Here is a 16120-nt window from a genome sequence, read left to right as displayed (position 1 = left end):
TATGATATCTACATTATTTTCATTACTTTCAACTAGCAGTATGTCAATTCTATAAACCTACTTGAAGTGAAAAGCTGTCTTTCACGGGTTGTAATCCCAAGCGAAGTATTAGACCTGATCTTCTTCCCCATGTTCTGACTCTGACTTGAACACTAATCCCTTTTGATGCAGGAGTGAAAGATAGTGTCATTTTCATAAAGGACTTTGAACCAAATCTGGCAGCCATTGTTGGATGATCACACTTATTGCCTGACCACCCAGGATCACATTGGCATTCGGGTTCATTAAGACCGCCAACGCAGGTTCCTCTAACTCCGCAAGCATCTAATCCATAAGAACACGAGGATTCTTGTGGTACACATCCAGCCACGCTGGTTTTGCTGAGAGCAGGTTCTCCCAGATCCATTAACTGCAACGAGATAAAAGGGAAACTTATACTTTCTACTCCATCCATTAGGTTAAGAGTCTGAAAATCTCTAAAACTACAGCTTAGACTATGAAATAAGAGAATTCATACCGAGAGAATTATATGAACAATATCTACTGGCAAATACTATAGCTCTTAACATTTTAGGGCCATATTTGCTAGTTGATTTCAAGCATCATTTAATTCCTATTAAGCTAGTTTCTCACTGAAGTAATCTACTCTGTTACTATTTTGGCTCCATTTTGTACCTATCACGGCATCACAAGTAAAATTCATAGCCCTTCTAATATTATGTAAAAATAAGTTGAAGACTGTTCTTATCCTAAGAAACTACCATAATGATAAGGGTGAATGTAAAATGTTTTAAGGTTAACAGTTCTGATTTCAAAGTCCTAATGTTACGGCCAATATTTACAGGTGATACAATACCATCTTGAGTGATGGCCACATCAAAAGGAAACAAATGAGCATTGCCAAATGATATGAGCCCATGCTTATTCAAATTTATTTCAGTTCGGCCTATGACTTGCCAACAATTGAGGTTCTTACGTACAGATTTATCAGACTAGGTACTGGTAGCACTGTATTCAAACCCTATCACAGTAATCTTTAGCAACCAGGTTAGCGATCCTAGGCCAGATTTATCTAGTCTGGTATTTCCCAATGTAGTGTTCTGGTACCTTCGTTGTTTTTAGTAATTAGTGCTGTAGAGGTGATTGTTAATAAACATTTATATTATAAAATACATGTTTATGTAAGAGATGGTATTGTAGTTGCAGTGATTTGCTACCACCAAAAAAGAATATCAACTTAGTTATATTTTGGAAAACATTTGGAAAGAATAAGCAAGTTCTGTAATCAGCGGGGTATGAAGCCAAACTCTAGATAAACTAAAACTTTACCATTTGTTTAAATTACAAAACTTTACTTATTTACTTAAATTACGCTGTAAAACTTCTCCATATTGATCAATACTATCAGAAAACTAAAATTGATGATGCTCTCTATATCTAGGGGAAAATTTGATGGCATAATTAAGAAATGTTTCACATCTTTTGTTTTAACATTACTGGAACATTGTCTTCCTCTCTGTATGTCAGTACGTCCTACTTATTCACTTAAATTTATATGCTTGTTTATTCATATTTATTTATCTACATAATTATTTGCTTACAACAATCTTCTCATTGATATCTTCTATTTCAAATTGGTATTTTCATTTCGGAAAAGCTTGCTTTGCCAGGTCACTATGATTTTTAGGCTTGTTCTATATGTACATGACTTAATTTTTAAAATCACAAACGAAAACAACAATAATAATTATCATATTGGAAATAGATATAGATATCCATCATCTGTAATGTTGATTTGAATAGTTTAAATTCTCCTAAATTCAATCAACGAATTAATGCCGGAAGCAAGTGAGTTCAAATTCAAAAGAAGAAAGACCTTACCTCACCTGACCATTTATAACCAGCTGGGAGAGGCAACCCTCCAATGCCTGAGATATGGGAGATTCCCTCCAGCCATGGCTGCGTGCACTTGGACGTGAGTGAGCTAATCCACCGAGTTGAATGGGTGATGCACTTATCCACATTTCAGCATCTTTCGGATCCCTCCAATGTATCATACTGATACAATGCGAGTTATATACGCTCTGGTTTTCCCATCTCTTGTCACAAAAATCAACCATGAGCGAGGCTCCCTTAAAGCATGCGAGTAAAACAGGATATTATGATTTAATATTGGTTAGCCATTCACAATGTATCTAATCAATATTCCAGCAAGAGATATTATTTACAAAAAAAAAAATAATTGCACATCAGCAAATATTTATTAACAGATTGCTATCAATCTGAAAAAAAATTCAGTTTAATGTGTTCACCAAATGAGCACATTTTCCCACCTGCTTATCAAGCTTTACGTGTATGATGTGCCAGTTTCCATCATTGACCTGCATACCCACTTGTAACTTCATTGGGCTTCTCCCTCCCTCTACCAGCATTTGGACCTCGCCTTGTACAATCTGAAGAGCCAGAAGTGGTGTTGTTGTGGGGGTTGAATACCTAGCGTATTGTGTCAAAGGTCCAGCATAGAGGATGAGAGCTTCTGTTTTTTGTGTCAGAATTCTGAGAGAAATCACTGTTGGTATGCAGGCAGGAATAGGTTGGATCCACACAAAACCAGATCCGTTGAAGGTTCGGGAAAGAATTTTACAGTGGAAGCCCCATGATCCACTTGGACACACACACCTGATTTGAATTAGATGCTATTAAGTTGGCTTCAATGTTTATCATTGTAGAGGTAATCTAGGTACTGCATTAAGGAACAGCGAGGAATTACACAAATGTTAGATAATGCACCCCCAAATTTCAATCAATAGGTGCTTTACAATTTACAGTAAGTACTGCACATGAAAAGGTGCATTGCTGACTAATAGCCGGTTCCTGCCTTTATAAATACCATGAATGAGCATGGAAAATTGAAAACGTGATTACCTGTTACCATGGAGAGTTCTAATACACCTCCCACCATTCAGGCAGGATATGGGAGTACACGATTCTGAATCCTGGGCGCCGCAGTGAGTGGCCTGAGTAAGATGAGGAGTGACCAAGGAAGTTGAGTTTGTGTCCACCACCTACAGATAACCATAGGTGTCATTACTTTTGTCAAAATTGGTATATGGTGACAATTCTATTGAAAAAAACGAATAAGAACTACTTAGTGCCGAATTACATGTCTATTGTATAAAATAGAATAATCAATATTGAAAGAATTTTTTTTAAAGTACTGTTGGACACATGATTCTCTGGTACACCTTGCTCCAAAGAAGTGCACCCTGTCACACCCTCACTTTGCGACAAGTAACCTAAAGTGGTGATAGCTTTACTGCACTATCATACTCATGGACCATATACTGAGGAGTAAATTTACCTGTTTAAATGCTGATACTATATTTTCTGAGATAGACTACAGAGTGAAGGCTAGGGTTACCTTGAAAGGAAGTGAAAGAGGAGCCCTGGATGCTGCAGAAGATGGATCAGGCAGGTCGACCAACATAGGCGGAGAAATTTTACCCTCTGGGTGATACTCATTTTCAGAATTCCATCCTGCTTTGTTTATATCTCGGTTAAGTACAGCTCTTTTGGTCTCTACTTTGATGGTGAGGTTCGTGGCATCTTCTAACTATATCAGAGATAAAAAGAGATAAGATTACTTTTCTAAAACTTTTGTTATTATCCTCACCATTATTACAAAAAATAAATCATTTTCATGATTACATCTATAATTACTATCACAATCATTATAATGAAAATAAACATCTACATTATTATTATTATTATTATTATTATTATTATTATTAATATTATTACTTGGTAAACCAAGCCAGGGGCTCCAACAGGGAAAATAGCCCAGTGAAGAAAGGAAACAAGGAAAAAATAAAATATTTTAAGAACAGTAGCATTAAAATAAATATTTCCGAAATAAACTATTAAGAATATTTTCTCACAACACATGTGCATCCACTCACTCTATTGGAGTGCAGACCAAGTAAGCCCTGCATCTTGACGGGATTCATATACCGGCCCTCTTTCTCCAGGACGCTGATCCAGACGCAGGTGGCCGGAGTCGGTTCAGGCTGGGCTACGGTGACATTATGTTGTGAGGACGACGGTGAAGATGAGGACGTAGATGACGAGGGTGGGATTACCTCTGAGGACGTTTTTTGCGACGTAAAATGACTTGGCAAGGAAGGAGAGATGGTAGCGTTGGTGACGTCATAAATACTCACGATCTCAACTGACTGAATGGAGTTGTCTAAAATCTCCGATATGGAGTTTATGAGTCTCCCTAGACCCCCGCCCCCACTCTATTGGAGGAGAGAAGAAAGGACGTTGCAGGAGATTATAGGGACACGAAACGTTCGGTGATCGGGGTTTGGAATAACGTAGAAATACTTCGATTATATTTGACTCCAAAATGTTGAATATAATTGCTAAGAGTAACGTAAAATATAATGTCTATATGCTAAGAGAGAGAGAGAGAGAGAGAGAGAGAGAGAGAGAGAGAGAGAGAGAGAGAGAGAGATGCGAAGGTTTAACATTAAAGAGAAAACTTTATTGAAATAGAGAGAAATCGGTGTTCCATCAACACAGCAGAAAAAGGAAAAGATCTCACAGAGAGAGAGAGAGAGAGAGAGAGAGAGAGAGAGAGAGAGAGAGAGAGAGAGAGAGAGAGCAGCCCACACAGACAGAAAGAGAGAAAAAGACGGAAACTTACCATTGGTGTCCATCCAGCCGTAAGCCCTTCGGGCGTGGTGGGCGAGAGAATAATGGGCGCCGAATGAGCCAGGGCGTCCTGCGACAGAAGTCGTACGACAACAGACACGTTCGCCGATATGTCGCGTTGACCCCAAACCTTGTCGTCTACGGTAAACTGTAGCTCGTATCTATCCGTTATATACAGAGAAATCAAGCTGGATTCTAAAGCTTATTTATTGATTTATTTACTTATTTATTTATTTATTTATTTGGTATTTGTTTCACTGTTATCCAGTATGATTCCTATATGATACAGTTGTATTAGCCCAAATAAGCAAAAAGTAAATAAGGTATTAGTTTACAAGAGCATACTCTCCATTTACTCTCAAACTATGCAGTCCTGCAACTCTCCTCTTGTTGTACAGTAATTAGTAGGTTCTTTAAATGATGGGAAAGCAAAATAAAAAATGAAAAAATAAAAAAAAATAGCAAGATATGTTGAGCACAGGGGGAAGGGTTATTAAAAAAAACCTGGTTTCCTCACTAAACGACCTTAAACTGACATTGTCAACATAGTCAGCCAAACAGAAGTTTGTGATGCGAGCGTACATTTGATATACTGTATATCCAAAATATATACTAAATTAAAAATGGAGTATTTACTCAAAAGTGTCACAATTTGTGAATTGTTTACTTTACGGACCCTTTTGTGTAATTATTCCATTTTTCATTTAGTATATATTTTGAATATATATCAAATGTTAGCTTGCATCACGAACTTCTGTTTGGTTGACTAAGTTGATGATGTCAGTTCCAGGTCGTTTAATGAGGAAACCAAGTTTTTTTCTTATAACCCCTCCCCCCCTTGCTCAACATATCTTGCCATTTTTTGCTTTCCAGCATTTAAAATCCCCCTAATTACTGTACAAGAAGTGAAGAGTTGCAGGACTGCATAATTTGGGAGTAAATGGAGAGTGTGCTCTTGTAAACAAATACCACATTTATTTTTTGCTTATTTTGGATAATACAACTGCATCATATAGGAATCATACTGGATAACAGTGGGATATCTAAAGACAGCTCTTACAAAGTAGGCATCGCTATAATTTTACATATCTTTATATTGACCATTTCATGATTGTTGGATCACATAGAGTACGTGTCTAAAAAGAGGCCTTCGTCAGTAGATAATCAACTATCATTGCACTGTACAGTATATAATACATTACAGATCTCTACCTGACTTATAACATATTTCTACAATTTTCCTGCACAATACACAGTAAAATAGAGGGGCACTCAGTAGAGCGTAGACCTCCGCCACAGCAGCTTATTTCTCGATCTTAACCTTTGACCTTACCATACATTAATTGGCGTGGGTTTTCATACACTCAAATATGAACCAAGTTTGAAGTCTCTGTGACAAAAATGTCCAAACTTATGGCTGATTACGTGAATTGGACATTTTGCTTGACCGTGACCTTGACCTTCCAAAATATAAATATTCCCAGGTTTTTACATAACAGTTAATCCCAGCAAGTTTCATTACTCTACGATTATAATTGTGGCCAGGAAGCTGTTCACAAACACGCACAAATAAACATAAAAGAAAAGAGGCGAAATATAACCTCCTTCCAACTTCGTTGGCGGAGGTAATTATAAGAGCTCAGTACTCACAAAATTTTCAGAAATGTACTAAGTGTTAGGCCAATTTTCTAAATTTGCTACTTAGTATAATAGCACCATTTCAACAGTCTATAGTCAACATTTACATTTATGATATACATTGCATATCTCTCAAGTTCCTCCCTTACAGCATAATTCCCCCCTCCCCCCATATATTTATCTAACGACTCTGTGTCAAAATTTTCCAATACACGTAGTGTCTAGATTTTACGAGTTCATACAGATTCAATAACAAAAAAATAACCTTTTTTGTCTAAAAAAAATTATTATTATCGAAGACCAGTGTACCAAGGCTTGGGCTGAGGGGGCTCACCTTGCACCCCCCTTAAAATTGTCAAAGTGCATTTAGGTTGTAGCATTTGATCCATATTTTCCTTTTTTTAATGTTCCCATTGAAAAAGTAGGGTCTCACTACCACTACTGGGCCACTTTCTTTGATGATATCGAATTTTGCAGCTGCCAATTTTGGGGTAGGGGAAACTTAATTAGACACCTCCAGACTGAATGGTCACAGAAAGATAAATGACATATTAAAATGTTTTCTTGGGATCTCTCTAACAGATAAAATAGACAATTTGCAATTGATTTTAATAATTAGGTCACCGGAGGTCAAAATATCACCAAATTTGAAGTCGTGAAAATTTCTTGCACCTCCATAAATGTACCCCCAGGACCAGCCAGACCAATATTTGATGACTTTTTCCGCCCTATTTCATCTATAGAGACCTCAAGAAATAGAATGATACCCATTAAGTGTACTTATTGGCCAAATCAAGGGAATGAGATGTTATGTAACCAGGTCAGTTTTTTGCCTCAAAATTGTAAAAACTGATAAGGCTCATGCTGGTGGCTGAAATTTCTGATAATTTCAGGTAGACTCACCTCAGGAAAATGCCAAAGAGAAAGGCTAGCACTGAAAGACCAGCACCTGTCAATAACGACATCTGCATAATTCACGACGGCAACGTTAAAACAACTGATTTTGTCCTGTTCTCCCAACTGAAAAATCCAAAAGAACATTTTGCCAGTATTTGCAAAGCCTGGAATAGAACAATCTCAACTGATTGGGACGTCTCTACGGCGTGATAGCATTTGTGGATAAATCCCCCAACAGTATGGAGAAAATCATGCTTATCATCGTGAATGCTATCAGAGATTTACCAAAAATCTAGACCGCCTGAAACCCAGTGGTGAAGTCACCGAGGGTCCCTCTGGGAGGCCAAGTCGTTGCAGTTCAGCTGACAAAGTTATATTTGATCAGAACTGTATCTTCTATAAAAGCTAAGAGAGAAAGTCTGTGTAGGAGGGTCTTGGACCTCAGAGGGTCTTTCATATTTTTCACATGGTGGTGGGGACACTATTATCGCATTACCTGAAGAACGAGGTGATGAAGAACTCGCCACTCTTATTCGAGGGTATGATCTTTTTGTATCTGAGGCAAGGTATCACAAACATTGCCACAAGAAATACTGTGATCCATCAACATGGGGGAGTTCTGGTGAAGAGGCAAAGCAGGAGGTCATGGAACGTGAAAAGACTCATGAACGTTGTTTCTCCAAAGTATGTGAAGTGATTGATCGGAGGATAATCATTGGCTACGAAATATTCATTGAACATTTATCGAAGACTCCCTTTGAAAATCAGAACTATCACACAGAGACACTGAAACTGAAATTGGAAAAACAAACTGTACTCAGAAAAGCTATGTATTGTATCACTTGGTAGACGGGGTGGGAAACTGCAATCTGTCTTAGTATTTAGCAATAATCTTGATCTTGCTACTGCTGTCAGAAATAGCTATTGTTTGCATAGGCCTAGTACTCAAATTGATGATGTTGCTCTACTCCTATACCAGATAATTAAAGATGCTTTCTTAAAAGCCAGTGACATGCTATGGCCACCAATTGCTGGGTACCTAGAAACAATGGAAAGTCCTGTGCCAGAGGGTTTGCAGAAATTCCTCCGCCTAGTTATTTGTGGTAATGGGTCATTGCTTTCGTCAGAGAAGACAGAGCGCCTTGTGTCTTCTCTTGGTCAAGACACCTGTTGTGCCGCCACAAAAGGCCACTGAAAGCTATCAAAGAACATTCTTGCGTGTACGACACTCCGTCATCTTTTTCGTAGTGCACAGTTGAATACACTTATGAATAGACTGGGGCATGCAGAAAGTTGCTCCTTCTCGCTTGAACTTGAAACAGCCCTAGCTATCGCCCTAGAAGAGGCTGCCAGTGTTCTTAGCCCTAACATTGTTTGTAACCCCTCTGGCCCGTCCTTATTCCACAGTGATTTTGACAACTTCGATCAGTATGTCAATGATATACGTGGTAGTGGGTCTGTGCACAGTGCATGGGATCATGTTGCAAAATATCCAGAAAGGTAAAGCTGTGACAAAGCCATTGATCCCATCAATATAAAAAACAGGGAGGCAGTCCTTAGTAACATCTGAGCCAGAAAATCTACCACCGTGTTACATAAACCAGAGGAGCAGCACTGGGATGACCATCAAACACGTAAGTGTTCCAGGTAGTGATGGGACATTGGGAAAATCAGGCAAAATCAATATCACCTGGTGCATTGCCAGAATGCTTAGCAGCTCAGCCAGTCAGTGTGTTCCAGGATGAGGTGGTTTCATATCTAAAACTGGAGTTAAACCCGCCAACCTTACAACCATTGATTACTACCCAGTAATCAATCATTCAATCACCGAGAACAGTACAATTCAGAAATGCCTAAGGATGTCTAGGCAGTGCTCAGATGAAGTTGGTCAACGATATGCAATGACATCGTTTGACTTAAGTGTTTGCATGAAGGCATACCAAATACTTTGGAAAAGCCCAGACAATTACAAGGACCACATAATTATGATAGGGACCTTCAATACAGTATGTGCCTACTTGAAAATGGTTGGCAAGAAGATGAATGGGTCAGGGTTTTTTGAAATATTGCTGGAAGCAGGACATGTCAAGTGGCTCTCTCTAAGGAATAATAACAGGAAAGAATTACAGCAGGGCAATGCACTGCCATAAGGCTTTGGCAGAGGACTTGAAAGGATGTTACTTAGAAAGTTTGAGTCACTGAATGGTGGATTACAGCAGCGAATCCCAGAAAAATCGATGACAAAAGTGACCAGCCTAATTCCAAATAGAAACAAGGAAGGTTTGGTTCAAGTCATAGATGATGGTCCATTCAAGGAGTACTTGGCTGATTATGTTGAATTCCGACTTCAGGTTAGGAATGGAAGCCTTGGAAAGACTGGTGCATTTTGGCTGTCTTATGCCGACCACATCTGGCTGGTGCTCTCCCTCCTCATGGCCGTGAAGAATAATGATTTCTACTTGTTTAAACATGATGGCAGATTTGTTCCATAGTTGCGATAGACAAAATTATGCACGCTATTTGACATTTTTCTCTGTCTATTTGGCATACTTTGATGAGACTCACCCTGGAGCAACCGAACTATTGAAGCTTGGAGCAATCAGCGTAGCCAGGTCATACATTCCAGGAAACCAATGTTCTGTGGACAAAACAATAAAGGCGATTTTCATGAAGCATGCAAAGTCCCATGGTGGAGCTGGAGGGAAAGGTGCCGAGGTATCAGGGCTACTAGGGAATTTTGAAGCATACAGACGTTGGGTGAAAACTGCTCATGAGAGATCAAGGTACCTAGAGGTGATGCTACAGATGGTGAATATGGGGGGCGAAAGCAGCAGAGACAGCAAGCATCATGATACCCGTCCATCACAGATCTAAAAGAGTAAGAAAGCTACCAGGAAGATCATTGATGCTGTGGAAAGTTTCCTTAACCCCTTTGAAATTGACTCGGAAGGGCTGGTCTGTCTCCTTTCTGGTGCTTCTGTTCCTACTGATATTTCAAAGGATATTGAGATGGCTGAGGAAAGAGGAAAACAAGCAAAGAACACAATCATAACAGAGAGACTGAAGAAGAATGATGACTTCTTTGCTCTATTGCTCACTCATGTCTGTGCCATCATCACTTGGGACACCAGATGGGTATCTTCTGAAGACAGACAAGAGCAAGGCATTCCACCACTTAGTGAAAGACACAAATTATGCTGTTATTCCTCCTGACAAAGATACCATGAATGTAGAAGAAGGAAATGCCGTGTTTCACTCAATGAAGGAAATGCCAAAAACATTCAAACAGATATGTCAAAACATCTTTTCCGTCTCTACATCTGGGAAATCCAGTGTGATTTTCAGCACTGACACTTACATGCCCAATTCAATAAAGTCCCTGGAGAGATCAAATCGTGGCTCAGGAGAAAAACGTTTGGTTAGTGGAGAAAACACAAGGTGACCAGATAACTGGAAAGAGTTCTTGAGTAAAGACGACAATAAAACTCAGCTCGTTGAATTACTCAAGGGTTTGGTGCACGGAGGAGAATATACCGAAGGTAGAGAAGAAAAAGCTTATTTTAGTTTGTAAGGCCAAGGCGTACGAACTCACGGCAGTCAATGGGAAGATCACCGCATTTCAAATTGAATCTCTTGACTCAACCCAGGAAGAGACTGATTCACGTGTCATTCTCTATTCAACCTATGCCAAGGATGAAGTATATAAATTTGTTCGGGTTTGAAGTCCAGACAGTGACATATTCTTCATACTTCTGTATTATGCTCCAAACTTACGTGTGCAACTCCTTTTTGATACTGGCACTGGGAATAGAAGGCGATTGATAGATGTCACAGAACTATCGAAAGGGTTCACACCAACTTACTGTGCCGCTCTCCTTGGTCTGCACGCATTCAGTAGATGCGATACTACCAGTGCCTTCAAAGGAATTGGCAAGTTAAAACCGCTGCAAATTCTACAGAAACGCCCAAAGTACCAAGAAGTCTTCAGTTGCCTAGGGGAGTCATGGGAGGTAACCGATGAAATCTTCCTTGCTCTTGAGGATTTCACCTGCACTATGTATTCTGCCAAAACTAAGACAAAGGAGTTGACTAGCTTCGATACCAAATGCTCGAGATGAAATCTTCCTTGCTCTTGAGGATTTCACCTGCACAATGTATTCTGCCAAAACTAAGACAAAGGAGTTGACTAGCTTCGATACCAAATGCTCAAGTCAAAGTGCAGTGGGCAGACCCTGGAGTCAAAGAAGAATGTTGATCTTTCATCTCTTCCGCCACCGAGAGTGTGTCTAAATGAGCAAATTAGAAGGGTAAACTATCAGGTTGTGATATGGAAACGTGCCCATTGTCCCAAACCTAAGGTCCCACATTCAGCTACGTATCATGGTTGGATAATGAAGGATGGAAATCTTGAACCCTGTTGGTTCAAGGGAACTGCACTTCCTACAAGTATGGCTGATATACTTGAAACGATGATGAGACGTCGGACGATGAAAGCCTTGATGAAAACAATGAAGGTGATGGAAATTTTTATGATGACTATGAAAGTGATGATAGTGGGTCCGACTCGGACTAAGAAAGTTTCGAGTATGAAGATGGTAGATTTCAGGCTCGATGGACCAAGGACCTCCCTTGTATCACAAGATAATTCCAATAATTGCCTTTCAATTAATTAAAAGTGGACCAAAAGGTACCCAAGTAGACTTTATACCTTGCCTAGGTTGACTTTTTTCTGTAGTCCAAAGCAACACAGTGTGAATTTTCTCAATGAGGTCTTGCATCATGTACAGTTTTATTGTATTTCATTCATGATTGTCGTAACCTTCAAATAAAGCATTTCTATTGTTGATTTATGTGATTTTCCCCAAATTTACTGACAGACTTGTTGAGACTGCCTTTATTGGATGCTGTGATCTCAAGAACCTGGGTGAGGACACGAATATTACCTCTCTTGTTGCATTCATGGCGGAGTTATAGCCATGTCAATATTACGGCGTCCGGAGTGGCAGCCATACTGAATTTAAACATGATGTAATTAGTTGGCATTGTTGAGAATGTTTTTATTGGATTCTCTGACCCCAAAACCTGGGAAAACACACCAAAATAATTTCCGTAGCCCCTCTATAAGAAGAGTTATGAGCTTTATCAGTTCTTACGATTTTGAGGCAACAAAACGACAAATTTGAAAATTGACCTTGTTACATAACATCTCATTTCCTTGATTTGGCCAATAAGTACAATTAATGGGTATCATTCTATTTCTCTAGAAATAAGGTAGAAAAAGTTATCAAATATTGGTCTGGCTGGTCCAGGGGGTACATTTATGGAGGTGCCTAAAATTTTCACTTGACCCCAAATTTGGTGACCTTTTGACCTCTGGTGACCTAATCATTAAACATAACTTTAAATTGTCTATTTTATCTTGATATTTTATCTTGTCTATTTTATTTTGATATGTCATTTATCTTTCCGTGACCATTCAGTCCGGAGTTATGTCTAATTAGGTTTCCCCTACCCCAAAATTGGCAGCTGCAAAATTCGATGTCATCAAATAAAGTGGCCGAGGAGTGGTAGTGAGTTCCTATTTTTTCAATGGGAACATTAGAAAAATGAAAATATGGATCCAATGCTACAACCTAAATGCACTTTTGTCAATTTTAAACGGGGGTGCAAGGTGAGCCCCTTCAGCCCACGGACTATAATATAAGCAAGAAAAAAAGCTTCTGCAAACATGAAAATTTCTAACACTCCTATAAAATAAAGAGCAAGCATCTGGCTATATATATATATATATATATATATATATATATATATATATATATATATATATATATATATATATATATATATATATATATATATATATATATACACATATATATATATGTATGATAAATTTGCACATTTAGACGTGTTTTTCATATTTCAAATAAGCCATATATATTAATACATTAAAATCTGGATTCTCTTAACGACCTCGGGATCAGAGCCCCAGGCGAAACCACTCAAAGACTATAGTATCTGACCGGCTGGGTTTCGTACCCTGGTCCAGGATACTTGTATGCCATTGACCATACCACTTAACCACGAAGCGGTATGGTCAATGGCATACAAGAATCCTGGACCAAGGTTCGAAACCCCTCTGGTCAGATACTATAGACTTTGAGTGATTTCGCCTGGACTCTGATCCAGAATCCAGATTTTAATGTATTAATAAATATATGCCCCCTGTGGCCGCGGGGGCATATAAAAATTAGAATAGCGCCAACGTTATCCCTGCGTGTCGTAAGGGGCGACTAAAAGGGACGGGACGAGGGGGCTGGGAACCCCCTCTCCTGTATAAAATTCCTGCGAGACATCGACAAGGATGACCGCGGAGGTAGCAGCAGTAGGGGAGTCAGCATTATGAAGCTTCATCTGTGGTGGAAATGTGGGAGGTTGGGCTGTGGCACCCTAGCAGTACCAGCTGAACTCGGTTGAGTCCCTGATTAGGCTGAAGGAACATAGAGAGTAGAGGTCCCCTTTTTGTTTTGTTTCATTGTTGGTGTCGGCTACCCCCCAAAATTGGGGGAAGTGCCTTGGTATATGAATGGATGGAATAAATATAGCTCATTTATATATATATATATATATATATATAGATATATATATATATATATATATATATATATATATATATATATATATATATATATATATATATATATATTCGGTCACGCTTAGCTCTCCCCGTCCCTCACCGAGAGAGTTGTAGTCATACCCTGGTGAAAAGAGGTTGCATGTACGCATGTATGTGCATATCTATGTAAAAAAATTTACTGGTCGCGCACACTAGTTTTTAATATACGTCCCTCCATTATCAAGAAATTTAACATCAGTATTTTGATGAAAATCATCTTAAATATTTTTTTTTTCAAAAAGATTATAATTTTCTAAAGCGAAAGTATTTATACCAATATAAACAAGTAATATGGAAGCATCTAACTCCCTTATATAAAAAGAGCAAGTTTCTGGCTATATATATGAATATGTAAATATATAAATATAATTATATATTTCTTTCCTGTCACACTCAGCTCTCCCCGTCCCTCGAGTAGGGGCGAGTACCAACTCCAATCAAGTCTTTTCATTTCATATTCATATATTTCCGGGAAGAAGTATTTATATATATTCATATGTGTAGAAATAATGAAAGCTGACACTTAAGGAGTATAAAATGTATTATAACCATGGAAGGAAAAATTATAAGACTATTGAAATTAGTACTTTCGACTATGGAATTGAGTTCTAACTCAGAATCAAGTCTATACATTTTATATTCATACATTTCCAAATACAAGAATGCTAACAGTCACATATAAATGACGTTCAAATACAACCTTCCTACATTGTCGTCATTTGAAATGGTGGATTACGTGGAGAGGCGAACACCTCAAAGAAACAAGGGAAAAGTTAAAAAGAGTATCGCGAGAAGCGAGACAAGAAAGACACATTCCGAGAGTCCACACAGCCTCGAGGCATAAACCGTGAAAAATTAAACTCTAAATTTACGTAATAAAGGAAGCTCTGCTTCCACTAAAGTCCGCAGTTCAGTGACTGAATTTCCGTATTTCTAGAAATTGCTTTTGCTACGCTTTGGCGTTTTCGTGTTTGCATTTGAGGGCGCATAAGTATGTATGTATATATACGTGTATATATATATATATATATATATATACATATATATATATATATACTGTGTGTATATGTATATATAATATATATATACTGTGTGTATATGTATATATATAATATATATGTATATATACATATATGTATATATATATATATATATATATATATGAGTGTGTGTATATATAATATATAATTTATAAATATATATCTACCTTTATATATATATATATATATATATATATATATATATATATATATATATATACATATGTATATATAAACATATATGTGTGCGTGTGTATATATATATATATATATATATATATATATATATATATATATATACACATATATATGTATCTGTATATATATATATATATGTATAGGTTTTTGGAATAGTATTTGTGTTATGAAATTACTCTTCTCATTACAAACTCAATGCCATAGCATTGAGTGCTATAGCTGACAATTAAACGAGTATTAAAATTCATCTCTCAAGCAGACTTTAAAATCGTGTCTTCCTGGTAGCCGCAAACAGCTTTAATACACATTTATGTGATTTTTTTCCCTCCAGCTCGGAAGTCAGTGGCATATAAGAGCGCACCTGCTGGTTGCTTCTGTATGCTGTCAGGTAAAGTATACTTTAGGAAACTAGAATAACTTAAAACGGGATATAAAAGGGGATGCTGTTACCTGTGCAAGAGAATGTGATGACTTGTGATGCCTTTCTTCAATTTTCAATACTCTACTGAAATCTCTTGATTGTGGCCAGGGAGTTTAAATATTTAAAGGCCGCCCATGAATGGTAAACTTAAAGGACAGTGACAATGCCCTATCAAGCAAGTCAATGTCTTAGAGACTGACCGTATATCCATATGATCACCGCCCAATCCCCTTCTCCAACTAAGTTAGAACGAGGGAGGGTTGGGCAATGGCTGCTGATGATTCAGCAGATGGACCTATGACTCCCTTAAACACACCATCCTTAGCTCACAAGGATGGTGAGGTTGCAGCGATCAAAGGAAATAACGAGTTTGAGCGGGACTTGAATCCCAGCCTGGCAATCATCAGTCAGGGACGTTACCATTTGGCCACCATAACCCTATTTTCGTATGATTTGTTTTAATTTTATTGCTGCCCTTGATATTGTTAATTATGAGGCCCCAGTATTGCAATTTAAACAGATCTAGATGGGAGT

General features: G+C 38.1%; 1 protein-coding gene across 1 annotated transcript in view; it reads right to left on the bottom strand.

Annotated features, from left to right (window-relative positions):
- The window catches only part of LOC137625837 (putative neural-cadherin 2), a 111964-nt gene that overhangs the window by 13826 nt on the left and 82018 nt on the right, over positions 1–16120 (bottom strand). Inside the window, exons 14-20 of the mRNA XM_068356727.1 lie at positions 4709–4877; positions 3960–4298; positions 3422–3613; positions 2926–3065; positions 2334–2679; positions 1887–2132; positions 62–409 (exon numbers count right to left, since the gene is read on the bottom strand). Coding sequence (XP_068212828.1) covers positions 62–409; positions 1887–2132; positions 2334–2679; positions 2926–3065; positions 3422–3613; positions 3960–4298; positions 4709–4877 — 1780 coding nt within the window. The remainder of the gene's footprint in view (positions 1–61; positions 410–1886; positions 2133–2333; positions 2680–2925; positions 3066–3421; positions 3614–3959; positions 4299–4708; positions 4878–16120) is intronic.

This window comes from Palaemon carinicauda, chromosome 33 (genome assembly GCF_036898095.1).
Source record: "Palaemon carinicauda isolate YSFRI2023 chromosome 33, ASM3689809v2, whole genome shotgun sequence".
NCBI classification, from domain to species: domain Eukaryota; kingdom Metazoa; phylum Arthropoda; class Malacostraca; order Decapoda; family Palaemonidae; genus Palaemon; species Palaemon carinicauda.
This window is presented reverse-complemented; position numbering and strand designations above follow the sequence as displayed.